We start from the raw sequence: 16142 nt of genomic DNA, 5'->3' as shown, positions 1-16142 counted from the left end.
GTCTTCCTAACCTAGATATCAGACACTGCAGAACACAGATAAGCTATCTGCAGCATGCTGACTGAGTTCTGACGCCCAGAAGCCACAGCAAGAATAAAATAATTATTTTATTCACTAAATTTTGCAGGCAGTTTTGTCACCTTGTAATTGGGGGACATGGGTATTTAACAATGAATTAATGAGATGAATTAATAATTAATATCATTTAAGTTAAAAACAGTTATTAAATTACAAGGTATATGAACTTTCCAAAAAGCTTTTACTTTATGAGTGTTTGTGTGTGTGTGTGTGTGTGTGTGTGTGTGTGTGTGTGTGTGTGTGCATGTGTGTGTGTAGATGCCCAGAGGCTGGAGGGGTCAGATGCCCCCTGGAGCTTGAGTTACAGTCATGTAGTTGACCGTAAATGCTGGAATCTGCACTAAGCCCTCAAGAAAGTCAGCAAGCACTCTTCACTACCATTCACACTTCCAGAATCCATGTAAAAAGCTGGGCAAGCAAGGCAGCAGCTTCCAGCCTCAGCATCCAGGAGGCAGAGACAGGACCTTCAGGGCAAGCTGGCTACATACATTTCCTAGAACTGACAAAATCCAGATTCAGTTTCACTAAATAAAGTGAGGAGCTATCGAGGAAGATATCTGACACCAACTGCAGGTTTCCATATGCATGTGCACACATGTGCCATTACTTATGTATAGAGATCTAAGAAGAATTTTTGGAAGTCTGTTCTTGGCATTCACTTTGAACTAAGCAGTGCATTTCTTATCGTTTCTGCCTCTGTGTTGCATCTGCCAGACTATCTGGCCACAGGCTTCTAGGCATGGCAATTTGATTTTCTCTGACTCCATTCTTGCTAATGGGAATAAGGGTATTGTGGGTCCGTAATAATTGGTTGCATTAATTAACATAGGAAAACCCATCTTGACTGTGGGGACAGGATTCACTGCCTTACTAGTGGAAGTGACTATATAAAACAGAGAAAGCAAGCTGAGCACTAGGACCCATTAATTGCTCTGTGGCCAGCACTTTGAGATCTTGTTCTGTTGAACTCCTACCATGACAGACACTGTACCATGAGCTGTGAGTCAGAAGAAACCCTTCCTTTTTAAAGTTGTTTTATTGAAGTGGTTTATTGTAGAAACAAAAAAGAAACTAAGACATATGCATTCCAAGGCCCAAATTACTTGTCAGATAAGTGTTTTTATATACTGAGCCATGTCCTTCATCCCCTCCCTGATTTTCAGTATTTCTATAACATAAAAGGATGGAGAACTGGAACAGTCATCCAATGTCTAGGAAATGCCACTAATAATGCATCCACAGTCAGATAAGTCCATCATAAGAAATAGAATCTAGGGCCTCTGAAAGAAGATCAGAAAAGAAAGAAATGGGTACTTAATAGCATTTTGCTCCTTAATTACAATATCCTATCTGTGCTGTAAAAGAAAATTGACTCAGGTAAATCATACCAGAGCCATAAGAGGATGACCTAGTTGAAGTCACCGTCAAATCATTTGCAATTATAAGTAGATAGTATGTCACATGTTGGTGTATGCACTGATATCTAGGACAAACCACAATAGATTATAACTATTATCATATCTCTGCTATAATTGATAAATTGAAACCAATTTTAATCATTTGAAATGAGCAAAATTCCTACAGACCGCAGGATTCCCTGAAAATAAAATGCCTTGAATAACAAGGTTTAAGGGTCATCGCTACTCACCGCTAGGTGCTCTAAGTTACTTGCTCTCTGAACAAGCATGTTATCTTTCTGCAAGACGTCCCTGTACTTCGCAGTCAGCTCACTGTACTGTTTATTGGCTAGTTCTAGTTCAGACAAAGAAACACTGTTATCTACAACTTTCTGAAGAGCTGCAATCCTGAAGGTGGCCATTTCCTGAAAAAAGAGAATACACTAAGTTAAGTTTGCTCATTTTTTTTTTCTGGAAAAGCATTAGTCACTTTTTAAAAAACATAATTCAGTTGAAAGCAAAATAGTTGAAAGCCATTTGAAAATATATAATTTATTTCCTATGCTATCCCTTCATATAGGAAACAATATTTGGAAAGTTTTAATTAAGAATTTAAATGAATCCTTTTCACAAGCTTTCACAGTAAGAGGAAGTACAATTAATTTGAGAGAGTATAATAAACAGAAACCATCTTTAGATACCTTTTCTAAGTCTTAGAAGATTAAAAGCCACTAAGCATTTGGCAGTTTACAAATTAGCATGAACTAACAGTACCTATGTCTGCTTTCTTCAAGTGACACAAACTCGGTCTTGGTTCCTGTTGTTGAGTGATTAAAATATCTAAATAGTAACAATAAAGATTTAAGTTACTTATTTCCTGTTTGCTATAGTTTAATATAGAATATTCCCCCAAAGACACATGCTACAATCTTATTCTCCAGCACGGTGCTACCAGGAAGTTGCACTAACTAAGATGTGGGGTCTGGTGTAAAGTCTCAGATCACTTGGGATGTGCTTTCAAAGAGGTAATTATGGCACCTTTGTCTCTCTGTGCTCTTTTTCTTTTTATTACGATTGCCTATAAAGTGAGAAGGCCTCTATTACCTGTCCTCTTACCATGATGTACTTGTGTCACCACAATCCAAAGGTAATGAGGTCATACTCCCAAACCTTCAAGTAGCTGAACCAAAACAAATTCTTCCTGTTTTTCAGTTTAATTATCCTAAGTATTTAGTAGAGTCTTTGGAAGAGGAGTAACACAATATTCTCTGACAGCCCCGAAAAGTCATTAATGAATGGCATGAAGTGGTTTTATTAACACAAAACAAGGTACTGGGACTCTTTCCAGTTCTTTCCAGTGAGATGCTTCATGATAAGCAGAGGTTAGACAGAAAAGCACAATGAAATCATGGGAGCAATAAATAACCGAAATGATGAAGAAGAGATGAGACATTTGCAGTTCTAATTCACTCCTGAGTATAGTGAACTTCATATGTAATTGAACAGCTTCTTCCCATGAAAATAACTATACACTGTATACTAATCTACCTTATAGGGATGTGGTTTCATTGTGTGAGGCAGGCTGGAGAAAAGACATGGAATTATGTTTTGTTTCCATTAAAACATCTCCTTTTCTTATTTTCTATTATAAAAATCAAGAACCCCAAAACTGTGAGTGAGGAGAGGAAGCAGCTGGGGAAAACCCTGCTTATATATTTCACACTCTCTGTACTGGAAAAACTCCAGAAGAGTCCAGTGTTTTATAAAAGGCACAAAATAAAAATAAAAACATTTGTAAGTGTGAAAACTTCCTCCATCTGAGAGAAGCAGGTCTCAGGCGAAGGTCCAGATGCATGTGAATGGGTAATCATTCCCAACTTCTGCTTGTGTCTCAGAAGAGCTACCAACGGGATATTCTGTTACCTGATAGCAGGGCAGGGGCAGCAGCTAGACACGTCACACTAAATCTTTTGAAAATATAAATTTTTTTTTTTTTGGTTCTTTTTTTCGGAGCTGGGGACCGAACCCAGGGCCTTGCGCTTCCCAGGCAAGCGCTCTACCACTGAGCTAAATCCCCAACCCCGAAAATATAAATGTTTTATAGATTCCATTTCAGTTCAAAAAAATCCTAATATTTAATTAAACCAAGAAGAAAACAAGTATCATTTCAACTTACTAGAATATGTTATTTTTGCCAACTCATGGTCAGTGAAATAGATTCCAAGGAACATAAGAACTTTAAAGCAATTTTAGGATATATTAAAAAGTGTTACAGCTGTTATTATTTTTAATTAATATACGATAGCTACAAAAATTACTCTTTCAGCTGTCTATAAAATGATAAACGTAAGAATACAAAGTTAAATATGAACTCATATTCTAAAAATATATGTTGTCCAAGGAAAGAGATTAGCAGCAATGACATCCCAAAAGCAATGACACTGTATAGTAAGTTCTTGGTATGTAAATATTTTCATCTCTACAAAGAAATAAGGTACTTGAAGAAATTAAATTATTTTATAACTGAGCAGAAGTAGCGTGCATGTTAGGTCTAGAAAATCTCATTGTCCCAGAAAATAAATCAAGCTAAGTTAAAAAAAAAAAAAAAAAAAAAAAGAGAGAGCAATGGATCCTTGCTACAATAACAAACAGACATCATCAAAAGGCTCCTAATGAGGATTAACAAGTGAGTGTTTGAGTAAGATGTGCCTATTGTTTAAAAGTCTGTGAACCTCTCATGATAACCATAGAACTTTATGAGGAAACAAAGAAATTATTCCAGAAGCAGAGCGCACACACTCGCTAACACTTGCCTACACCTGTACACACATGTATACACCTGCCTACACATGTACACATGTGCACACAACTGCCTTCTGTAACTGGTGGTGAGGAGAGACCACATTCATCCTGCCTTCTCAGTGGGAGATACACTTCCAGAATACAAGATGCCCTGACTAATGACAAAAAGTTTTCTACTTCCAAAAGAACGGAAAAGCACTAACATAATGGGAAAATGCTACAATAATTGAGAAAAATAGAAAAGAATCTTTTATTTAAATCATGCTAAAATCTTACCACTTAAAAATGAAGTTATCCATCAAAAATTATATAATTCCCCACAAAACACCATCCAAACCATGATATCGTTTGAAGTAACAGAGATTACTGTTTAAGATCTATTCTTGCTAAAACTGAATCAAACCTAGGCCTCAGGTTGAACTTGATAAAATCAAAATAAAATAGACCAATCAATTAATTCTCTTCAGAGAGAAAAGTATAATGAAGCAAAATAGGTTGCTGTATTTGGGTTTAGGACCTGTAACCATTAAATCCAATAAATGCATTATTTATCATCAAATCCAAGAAACCAAAGAAAACTGAATATAGTCTATACATTAGAAAACAGGGAAATACTGTCAGTGTTTGCAGTAAAATGACATTATTACAGTTGTGTAAACAAAAGCTTTCCATTGTAGAGATGTACACTAGAAATATTTAGGAGAGAAATGTCAACAATTTAAAAAGTCCTACAAAAAATGGCTGAAGTAATTAGAGCAAATGTCAATAAACATTAACCACTAACCCTGGTGACATATGCACACGATCCTTACTATCTTCAGACCCAAAAGTTACTGAGCAAAAAAATAAGGAGAAAATACCTTAAATCTCTGCAAATTTCCAATTTTTTCAGTAACTTCGGCTTCCATGGATATGACGTCATTCTTGTGTTTCCCGTTTTCTTTTCTAAGTTGCCGCTCTATCTCCACTAAGGTTGTATACTGCCGGATGAGGGACTTCTCATTCACTTGCAGAACCGTGATTTTCCTACTGTTTTCTGAAAGCATTTTCTTCATTTCATTCGAGTCCATCTGAAGGGCATTGAGCAAATTCTAGACAAAAGCACAGCGACATTACTGAGTGACTCTAGTTACCCTCGCCTTCCCTGGCTGACAGAGCGGTGCTCAGAGTTGTGCTTACATTATACTCTTTTACTTTCACAGCGTCCTGCTGAGCCTGATCCTCCAGCTTTCTCTTCTCCTCTTTTATCATCTCAGAATCTGCTTTCCAAACATCCTTTTCACTGTAATAAATGCAGTAACAATGATAAAGAGAATAAAGGTAACCGAATAAAATGTTTAACCACACAAGGGATATGTTTAGACTAGGAGAGCTTTAAAGCTTCTCAGAACAGAAGACTTCCTACTTACCATTTGACAAACAAAATGCTAAATTTTCACTCAATTTATTTTAATAAATTAAAGGAAACATCACAATTTTATCAAATTATTTCCATTGCCCTGACCTATGGCTTTAAAATATTTAATACCTCAATCCTCATCCAAACACGAAATATATAAGGCTAGTCTACAATATCTGGGTCAAAAAAAAAAAAAAAGGAAATAGAGAAAACAGGACATTCTAAGCTTTAGGACATCATTTGAAAAAGGGTTCTTCGGCAACCAACAGATTGGGAAAAGATCTTTACCAATCCTACAACAGATAGAGGCCTTATATCCAAAATATACAAAGAACTCAAGAAGTTAGACCGCAGGGAAACAAATAACCCTATTAAAAAATGGGGTTCAGAGCTAAACAAAGAATTCACAGCTGAGGAATGCCGAATGGCTGAGAAACACCTAAAGAAATGTTCAACATCTTTAGTCATAAGGGAAATGCAAATCAAAACAACCCTGAGATTTCACCTCACACCAGTGCGATTGGCTAAGATCAAAAACTCAGGTGACAGCAGATGCTGGCGAGGATGTGGAGAAAGAGGAACACTCCTCCATTGTTGGTGGGATTGCAGACTGGTAAAACCATTCTGGAAATCAGTCTGGAGGTTCCTCAGAAAATTGGACATTGAACTGCCTGAGGATCCAGCTATACCTCTCTTGGGCATATACCCAAAAGATGCCTCAACATATAAAAGAGACACGTGCTCCACTATGTTCATCGCAGCCTTATTTATAATAGCCAGAAAATGGAAAGAACCCAGATGCCCTTCAACAGAGGAATGGATACAGAAAATGTGGTACATCTACACAATGGAATATTACTCAGCTATCAAAAACAACGAGTTTATGAAATTCGTAGGCAAATGGTTGGAACTGGAAAATATCATCCTGAGTGAGCTAACCCAATCACAGAAAGACATACATGGTATGCACTCATTGATAAGTGGCTATTAGCCCAAATGCTTGAATTACCCTAGATCCCTAGAACAAACGAAACTCAAGACGGATGATCAAAATGTGAATGCTTCACTCCTTCTTTAAATGAGGAAAAAGAATACCCTTGGCAGGGAAGGGAGAGGCAAAGATTAAAACAGAGACTGAACGAACACCCATTCAGAGCCTGCCCCACATGTGGCCCATACATATACAGCCACCCAATTAGACAAGATGGATGAAGCAAAGAAGTGCAGACCGACAGGAGCCGGATGTAGATCGCTCCTGAGAGACACAGCCAGAATACAGCAAATATAGAGGCGAATGCCAGCAGCAAACCACTGAACTGAGAATATGTCCCCTATTGAAGGAATCAGAGAAAGAACTGGAAGAGCTTGAAGGGACTCGAGACCCTAAAAGTACAACAATGCCAAGCAACCAGAGCTTCCAGGGACTAAGCCACTACCTAAAGACTATACATGGACTGACCCTGGACTCTGACCCCATAGGTAGCAATGAATATCCTAGTAAGAGCACCAGTGGAAGGGGAAGCTCTGGGTCCTGCTAAGACTGAACCCCCAGTGAACTAGACTGGTGGGGGGAGGGCGGCAATGGGGGGAGGGTTGGGAGGGGAACACCCATAAGGAAGGGGAGGGGGGAGGGGGATGTTTGCCCGGATACCGGGAAAGGGAATAACACTCGAAATGTATATAAGAAATACTCAAGTTAATAAAAAAAAAAAAAAAAAAAAAAAAAAAAAAAAAAAAGAAAAAGGGTTCTTTGAAACCTCATTCAAACATTAAAAGATTCATATAGAAATGACGTTGGTACGAGCTTTACAGCACACCCAATGGATTAAAACAATGTGTACATGAAGTATGTGTGTGTGTACGTGAGCATGCACACATGTCTGAATGAGCATGTGACTTTAATTAGAACATGGAGTTTATAAGTCAATTACTGTGAAGAAATATTGATAGAGAATATAAATATAATATTCCAAACAGATTCTGAAAAAAATCAACTTTCAAAATTCTGGCCTAACTCTTAAATATGAGCAATGAATATGTTCAAAACATTTAAAATGCAAACATTAGAAATCATTAGATTTGAAGAAAACTGACTTTCTCCTTACTAGTCAGTGTCAAATGCAAATTGCTTCTTGGTTAGGCATAGAACACTGTATTCACTTCATTTTTGTTGTTATTGTTTTTAAAGAGAGAGAAAGAGAGTAAAAGAACGAAAGATATAAATTCAGTTTGGTAGGGAAGAGTGTATGTTGGAGGAGATCAAAGATCAAAATATATTATATGAGAAGAATTTTTAAACAACTGAACGAAACCTTTAAATTTAAAAGAAGGTATGTAAAGGATCCAAAAAGGAGAAAAAGGTTCAAGAAATCTATTGTACCATATTGTGACTTCGTATATTCCTTACATGCACACTTGAAAATTTATTAGTAGATTGTGCTCTCACCATAAAGCAATAGAGAATAATAAAGATACTAAACAAGTTGATTTATTTACTTTTACACAAATCAAAATATTGTACATGCTTAGTCTTAGTTATCAATTAAAAAAATCCAAATTGATCACTGAAAATTATATAAGTCATTGTTGCAGTTATTCATGCCATGGACCAATTTTAGTGACATCATTACTTTTCCCATTTCATTACTTTTGCCACTAAATGATTTTGATTTGAACATGTGATTTAATTTTGATTAGATAGGGTCAAAATGGAAAAACACGTTACTCTTCTTCAATGAACATGAATCCCCATTCTATGAAGGTCTGGAATTATTTTATAACCACAATAGAAACAAAATATCCATACAAATTGACCCATCCTCTACCTCTGGGTTTCCTGAGAATCAGCTGCTGCTATAAATGTTTAAAATCACCATTGATTATGAAGTATAATTCCTACTAACACTAACGTGGGATGAGAGAGTCAAGAGGACGTACATTAGCTTCCTGCGAACAGTTCTCCACAGTGATGACAGTGAACAATGATAGCTAACTAAGATCTGGTTGAGTTATGCCTGGACAGTTTCATCTGCATTCACTTGATTTCATTATAACCCTTTAGGACTGGAATTACTATCATAGAATTTCACAAGGAGAAACTAAGACACAGACAGAAAGGCAGAGCAACTTGCTCAATGCCTCACATTTAATGTTGAAATCTGATTAAACTCTTATTAATCCCAGATAACGAGAGTTAAGATCACTAAACTAGTTAGAAACATGTTTAAGCATGTTTTTGACAGTTGTTATGTGAAGAAGGATCAATACTTTCTTTTGTGACTGTCAGTGCAATACTATAACTATATTTATAATAAAGTTCTGAAAATATAAATACCTTAGATATTCTTTATATAATAAACTTTGTTGATGTCGAATCACTGCAAATTTTCTGTTATAATCTTCAAGAGAATCTTCTAAGTGCTTTAATTTCTTTTCTTTATTGTCTAGTTCCTACAATTTGGTTTATAAAAAGGAGTGTAAATAACATTATACTATATTTGGAATCCAAAAAGTACACACTCATATTCTAAAATGATTAGTCAAACTTCCTATTTTCAACATTTTAATATAAGGTAAAAAGAATGACACATAAAAAGTTCAATAAAACAAGCAAATCATTCTTTTAAACATGGTAGCTGCAGTAAGCACATGAAATACCAGATACAGAATTCTCCTTAGGCACAACTGTTTATCAGACTGACAAGTTAAATACTCAACTCCTATTAGTCACATATTCTTTTGCCAACATACACTCTGTGCCTCTATTAAAATTAGCCTATTTCTTTTTAAATATGGTAAAACTGTGATATTTAAATATGTACTCTGTATATTTAGAGGTCAGATGAACACTTGTACCCTCTCCTTCCACCATGTGGTCCCAGTGACTGAACACAGACATAGGTCATTGGGGCTGGCACCAGGTGCTTTACACACTGAGACATCGTGCGGATCCCTGTTTTTGTTTTTGTTTTTAAATAAAAATAAAAACCACAAATCTTAGATCAAGCATGACAATACCAGGTTGCTGTAATTTGTTGATAGTATCCCTATGAAAATCAATTATTAATATTTCCATGTACTTAAGTGTTGTGACCTAAGATGCTTTAAAGAAATCTGCCTTGAGGGCATACAAATTCAAATACAGACAAGATTAATGTCATGCCCAAATAATAAAACCACGAAACAGTCAGTAAGTATGACTCGAGTATCACACCAATGGATAATCTAGCAGTGGGATGCTTACAATTACAAATTCATTTTGTTGGTTTTGAGCAGATTTTTCTAAGTACAATTAGAGGGCATATGATGTTGTAGATATTAAACTTTATATGAAAATTTGAAAAACACCTCATCACAGTGTTTTTAATCCATTATATAGAGGCAAGCAGTAAAGCAAGCACAGGGCAAGTAGTATAATAGAGTACCCTTTCAATTTCCTGTGACCATCTAACAGTTTACACAGGGAAGGGAAGTGGAAGCCAAGTGTACTTGCAACGTTTTCTCATGATTAACAGAAAAGAGACAATTCTAATAACAGCGCCGAACAGCAACAACCCTTAGCATTTCATTCTCTCACTTCTCTAAGCATCAATAAACACACATTCTCATCTACTTTATATTGGCTACTTATAACGCCTCATGTCTTCTATAGTTCATATGTGTAACTCACAAATGAACAAATATCATGAACATATTTTACTTGTGGGTAGATGGAATAAACTCCTCTGTATTAGTCTAGCTGACTCACTATCTACTAACAATCTATCTGTTTACTCTGAGAATTCAAAGGAATTCACAGACTAAATTCAGAAACGTACTACCAAAACTGTCATTAAGACATAAATTTTAGGTACCTGCAAAAGATGTATTAAATACTCATTCTGAGAGTTGATGATGTAGGCACTAGATGGTGCTATCCCGTCAGGTAAGTCTATGCCTTTGTAAACTACATTGGAGCCTGAAGATTGACGCAGAAGGTCTGTTTCTTTCTCAAGGTGATCAATCTAGAAACAACCCAGGAATGATTATCACATTTAGGAAATGTACAAAGCAGAGAGTTATATTGACATGAGTTAATTAAAGCTTTAATTTTTCTTAGAAATGCCTAAAATAAGATTTAGAGCTATTATGTCTCTTTTATAGTACAAGGAACTTAGTTTTCCACATAACTTCTTAAAAAACAATGTGCAGAGGGTGAGAAACTTTGGGATGTTCAACCAAAACAGGGCTCAAGGATCTCTGTGGGAGGGTGAGCAGAAGATCATAAGGACCCATTGTTGTGGACGGCTTCTAGGACACAGCATTTTTAAACTCAGCAGGGCATAGCACATAAGAATATATCAAGACAGTTGTGACAGCACACTCCACATCTGCAAAAGAGCAAGCCTGAAAAAGCCCCAGCACAGAGGAAAGGATGTTATCATGAAGCTCCACCCCGAGAAAAAAACCTATTTCTAATTGGTAGCTGCCAGGAGAGGGGAAAAAAATCTGTTTTCTTTAGCAGAGAAACACTGGGGATATCAAGCATACTCCAGGGCAAGCACCATGCTCTACTGTTAGATTTCTATCCCAAACCATATTCCATGGTTCTTTGTTTTTTTAAGGCTGTTGTTTTGAGACGGAGAATAAACATGAACTTAAGAAGAACCTGAGAAGAAAGTGTGTGGACAGGATATGATCAAAATATACTAATGAAATTACCAAAGACTAGAAACATTTTTCACAATCTCTAAAAAATGTGGTCTTAGGGTTGAAAGAACACAAAGAACATCTTCCCCTCCAAAGCACTGTCTTTACAAAGTTTCCTATTAAAACTACAGTCACAGGTTTAAGATTTTCTTATACTTAATAAAATTGTTACCTTTAAGTTTGCTTTTACCAACTGCTGGGAATAATTTACTGCTTCTTTCCGAGATTCCCTGAGTTCTTGCCTTAATTCTTCATTCCTTCCTGTAAGTTGATCAACTTGGGCTTTCAGATGCAAACTAGCATCGAAGATTCCTTCTGCATTCTTTGATTCCATAGCCTTGTACATTTGTATTATATATTAGAAATGCAATGAAACACAGTAAAGTCATAGTCAAGAAAAATATGCCTTTAAATAACTAACCATCTTTCCATGCTCATTGCCATGTCTAATAAAAATGTTATTTACATTTCAGATGAATGTAATAGTCACAAAATTTAAGTTCAGCTATATCATTACATAGAGATTACTTCATTAAAATATATAACATTTAGTAAACATTTATTGATTAGAAAATGATCAGCACCCATATATGAGCCAGTTTCTTATTAGCTGAGCAAATCACTTTGACGCCTTCCATGTCCATGTCCTCACTTGTGCATCTATCAAGTAGACACACAGTCTGCTGGCCTGTGGCCTCAATGAGGAGCTGTGGCCTGTGGACTCATGAGGAGCTGTGGCCTGTGGACTCATGAGGAGCTGTGGCCTGTGGCCTCAATGAGGAGCTGTGGCCTGTGGCCTCAGTGAGGAGCTGTGGCCTGTGGACTCATGAGGAGCTGTCACTAGCACCTGCCCCACACATTTGCTGCCAAAATAGGCTATCCCTGCAATGTATATTTGTCCTCTTTCTTAAGTTGCTTTTTAACTGACTACTTTATCACAGCATCAAAATGAAACCAATACAGGTGATGGCTTGGCTGAAGGCAGACATTAACATGAAAACACAACTTACATTAACCAGTCTTTCAAGACTTGGGATGATTAAAGATGTTTCACTTCCTTTCACATCAGAATCCTTTGGCATGTCCTTAATGGCTTGCAAAATTTCCTTCATACCTTCTTCAAGTTGCTTATTTTCTTCAACTAATTCTTTTACTGTGATTATAAATTTTTCACATTAAATGCATAGATTTTTTTTCCTACATCTTATATTATTTCATGCTCATGGCAGCCATTTCAAATAGAAAAATATTAGTAAAACAAAAATGGAAATAAAAAATTCAACTATAAATTCAACATAAATAGCTGAATTAAACACTATACCGATTTTAGTAATGTACATATGCAAATATATATAAACATTTATATATATATATAAACATTTATATATAAACATGTTATATATATAAACGTTTTAAATATATAACATTTATAAGTAAACACATATAGACACGTGGGTAAGTAGGTAATAGGTAGGTAGGTAGGTAGATAGATAGATAGATAGATAGATAGATAGATAGATATGGCTTAACTCTGTCCTATTAAAATATTTAAATGTTTATAACATTTACCTTCACTTGAGCATACAAAATATGTGACAGATATTTTCATAAACACCAAGCATAACAATAAACATAGCAGTGTAAGACACAAAGATACGTAACACAGACTAAGCTGACTATTATAAAGGTAATTAAAGATTTAAAAAGTAGGTGAAGAAAAGAAAGAGGTAAGAATGACTTACGTTTATTCTGAAATTTAGTAATTACTGTCCTACTTCTTTCTAAATCTTTTTCCTTTTCAATCAATTCTCTTGAAAGAAATTCATTCTGAACAAAGAAAATAAAAATGTGTTGTAAGATATCTCAGTAATAAATGTGTTTCAAGTTAAAACAATGCTTTACCAATTCAAGTTTAACACAGCAGAAAACAGGCTAGAGAGGCACAGCAGCTATAAAATAAAGTCCAGAGGCCACCTTTCTACCACCTCTTCCGCCCATACTCCCATGGCAGATCATAGGGAGATGTATAGGAGTTTTCCATTTAGTACCAACTATATGGTTGCTTGTAAAGGCCGATCTTTACACTACCTGTTCTTCCTGGCTTCTCTGATGGTCAAGGTCTAAGTGTGCATTTCTACTCTGCTCTTCTTGGATTGATAAATCCTGTGCTATGGTTTCATTCTAAAGAAATATTTAATAATTAGGAGAGTCAATAAGTTCAATGCAAATATACTGTGATTTTAGATTTTTTAAAAATATAGATCTGTTACAAATGAGTGTTAATATGTTAAGTAAAATCTTCCCAGAACTTTTTAGAGAACTCTGGTAAAAGAATAGTAGTAGTAGTAGTAGTAGTAGCAGTAGTAGTAACAGAATGATTGCATGGATGTATTTGGAAGAAAGCTCACCTGAGATCTAAGGAGTACTAGCTCTCTCTGTAGCTGCCCTAGAAGCTTTTCACGGGGATGTACCAGAGATGCTCTGGACTGAGCAATGACAGGCACAAGACCTGAAAGATTAATTTGGCTCTTACTTCTCGACATCTCAGTTTGGGAGGATGATTCACTTTGTCTTTTATTGTCTTTCAAACTGAGATCAGCATACTTTATTTGAGAGTGGGCCTGGTCACCTTCTGATGTTACTTTATGCACTTCATGTGCATACGACTGTTGAGGAAATACTGCAGAGCTCTGCCTATGTGAATATCTCTGCATTAATTCAGCAGCTATTGGTGATGCTGGAAAAGATGAACTGCGCTTCTGTAAGAACCTGGTTTTCTCTAGCGCTCGATGGTTTCCTGAGCCTCTCTTCACACAGTCATCAGAGAGGGAGCATAAGTATTCACTTAGTTCTTCACTGCTGTCCTTACTGAAGGTACTGACTAACGATTCTAGGTTTCTCAAAGATCGGAGACATGGTGCTTTAAAAATCTCCCTTATTGTAATAGCTTCTGGAGTTGTATTGCTGTCTTTCAGCTGCATAAATGAGGAGCATCGAGTTAAAGAGACGACAGGCTCCACTGCACTGTCTACGCTATGGTGAATTCCAGAGAGCATTCTTGACAGTGAGCGTGTGGTCAGATTCTCCTCTGTCTCACTGCGATCTGACTGCACAACACTGAATGATGGTCTCCTATGGAGCAGCTCTGTGTTAGCTGAACTCGTAATCTGTATTCAAAGTAAATAATGTCTTGTTAATCAATCTTCATATCACCATGCTATTTAAGCAAGCAAAAACAATTATTATAACCTAACAGCCATTTTACCAAAAGCAATCTACAGATTCAGTGCAACTCCCATCAAAATTCCAATCCATGAGCATATACCCAAAAGATGCCCCAACATATAAAAAAGACACGTGCTCCACTATGTTCATTGCAGCCTTATGTATAATAGCCAGAAGCTGGAAAGAACCCAGATCCCCTTCAACAGAGGAATGGATACAGAAAATGTGGTACATCTACACAATGGAATATTACTCAGCTATCAAAAACAGTGACTTTATGAAATTCATAGGCAAATGGTAGGAACTGGAAAATATCATCCTGAGTGAGGTAACCCAACCATAGAAAAACATACATGGTATGCACTCATTGATAAGTGGCTATTAGCCCAAATGCTTGAATTACCCTAGATGCCTAGAACAAATGAAACTCAAGACGGATGATCAAAATGTGAATGCTTCACTCTTTCTTTAAAAGGGGAACAAGAATACCCTTGGCAGGGAATAGAGAGGCAAAGATTAAAACAGAGACAGAAGGAACACCCATTCATGTGGCCCATACATATACAGCCATCCAATTAGACAAGATGGATGAAGCAAAGAAGTGCAGGCTGACAGGAGCCAGATGTAGATCACTCCTGAGAGACACAGCCAGAATACAGCAAATACAGAGGCGAACGCCAGCAGCAAACCACTGAACTGAGATGGGACCCCCATTGAAGGAATCAGAGAAAGAACTGGAAGAGCTTGAAGGAGCTCGAGACCCATTATGAACAACAATGCCAAGCAACCAGAGCTTCCAGGGACTAAGCGACTACTTAAAGACTATACATGGACTGACCCTGGACTCTGACCTCATAGGTAGCAATGAATATTCTAGTAAGATCACCAGTGGAAGGGGAAGCCCTTGGTCCTGCTAAGACTGAACCCCCAGTGAACGTGCTTGTTTGGGGGAGGGCGGCAATGGGTGGAGGGTGGGGAGGGGAACACCCATAAAGAAGGGGAGGGGGTGGGATTAGGGGGATGTTTGCCCGGAAACCGGGAAAGGGAATAACACTCGAAATGTAAATAAGAAATACTCAAGTTAATTAAAAAAAAAAAAATTCCAATCCAATTCTTCAAAGAGTTAAAAAGAATAATTTGCAAATTCATCAGGAATAACAAAAAACCAAGAATAGCTAAAACTATTCTCAACAATAAAATGACTTCTGGGGGAATCACCATCCCTGACCTCAAGCAGTATTACAGAGCAATAGTGATAAAAAACTGTATGGTGTTCGTACAGAGACAGGCAGGTAGATCAGTGGAATAGAATTGAAGACCCAGAAATGAACCCACACACCTATGGTCACTTGATTTTTGACAAAGGAGCCAAAACCATCCAATGGAAAAAAGATAGCATTTTCAGCAAATGGTGCTGGTTCAACTGGAGGTCAACATGTAGAAGAATGTAGATCGATCCATGCTTATCACCCTGTACAAAGCTTAAGTCCAAGTGGATCAAGGACCTCCACATCAAACCAGATACACTCAAAATAAGAGAAGAAAAAGTGGGG

The 16142-nt window shown here is 36.8% G+C and overlaps 1 protein-coding gene and 1 non-coding gene across 17 annotated transcripts in view; both read right to left on the bottom strand.

Annotated features, from left to right (window-relative positions):
• The window catches only part of Cep290 (centrosomal protein 290), an 89191-nt gene that overhangs the window by 46644 nt on the left and 26405 nt on the right, over nucleotides 1-16142 (bottom strand). For 11 of the 16 annotated variants that reach the window (XR_005486624.2, XR_005486625.2, XM_039079085.2 and 8 more), the window contains 10 exons: nucleotides 13773-14531; nucleotides 13453-13545; nucleotides 13107-13191; nucleotides 12375-12517; nucleotides 11537-11701; nucleotides 10530-10679; nucleotides 9011-9126; nucleotides 5457-5559; nucleotides 5138-5368; nucleotides 1727-1900 (listed from right to left, as the gene is read on the bottom strand). Coding sequence is in view for 14 of the 16 variants with exons in the window: in XM_039079085.2 (XP_038935013.1) it covers nucleotides 1727-1900; nucleotides 5138-5368; nucleotides 5457-5559; nucleotides 9011-9126; nucleotides 10530-10679; nucleotides 11537-11701; nucleotides 12375-12517; nucleotides 13107-13191; nucleotides 13453-13545; nucleotides 13773-14531 (2019 nt within the window). In the remaining 2 variants the exon portion in view is untranslated. Of the gene's footprint in view, nucleotides 1-1726; nucleotides 1901-2249; nucleotides 2316-5137; nucleotides 5369-5456; nucleotides 5560-9010; nucleotides 9127-10529; nucleotides 10680-11536; nucleotides 11702-12374; nucleotides 12518-13106; nucleotides 13192-13452; nucleotides 13546-13772; nucleotides 14532-16142 lie in introns of those variants that run through there. The other 5 variants (NM_001135755.2, XM_039079091.2, XM_039079092.2 and 2 more) reach the window with 3 other exon arrangements.
• Nucleotides 3481-3561, bottom strand: Trnap-ggg7 (transfer RNA proline (anticodon GGG) 7). The gene has a single exon. It is a non-coding gene; the product is annotated as a tRNA-Pro (tRNA).

This window comes from Rattus norvegicus, chromosome 7, assembly GCF_036323735.1.
Source record: "Rattus norvegicus strain BN/NHsdMcwi chromosome 7, GRCr8, whole genome shotgun sequence".
Taxonomy (NCBI): Eukaryota; Metazoa; Chordata; class Mammalia; order Rodentia; family Muridae; genus Rattus; species Rattus norvegicus.
This window is presented reverse-complemented; position numbering and strand designations above follow the sequence as displayed.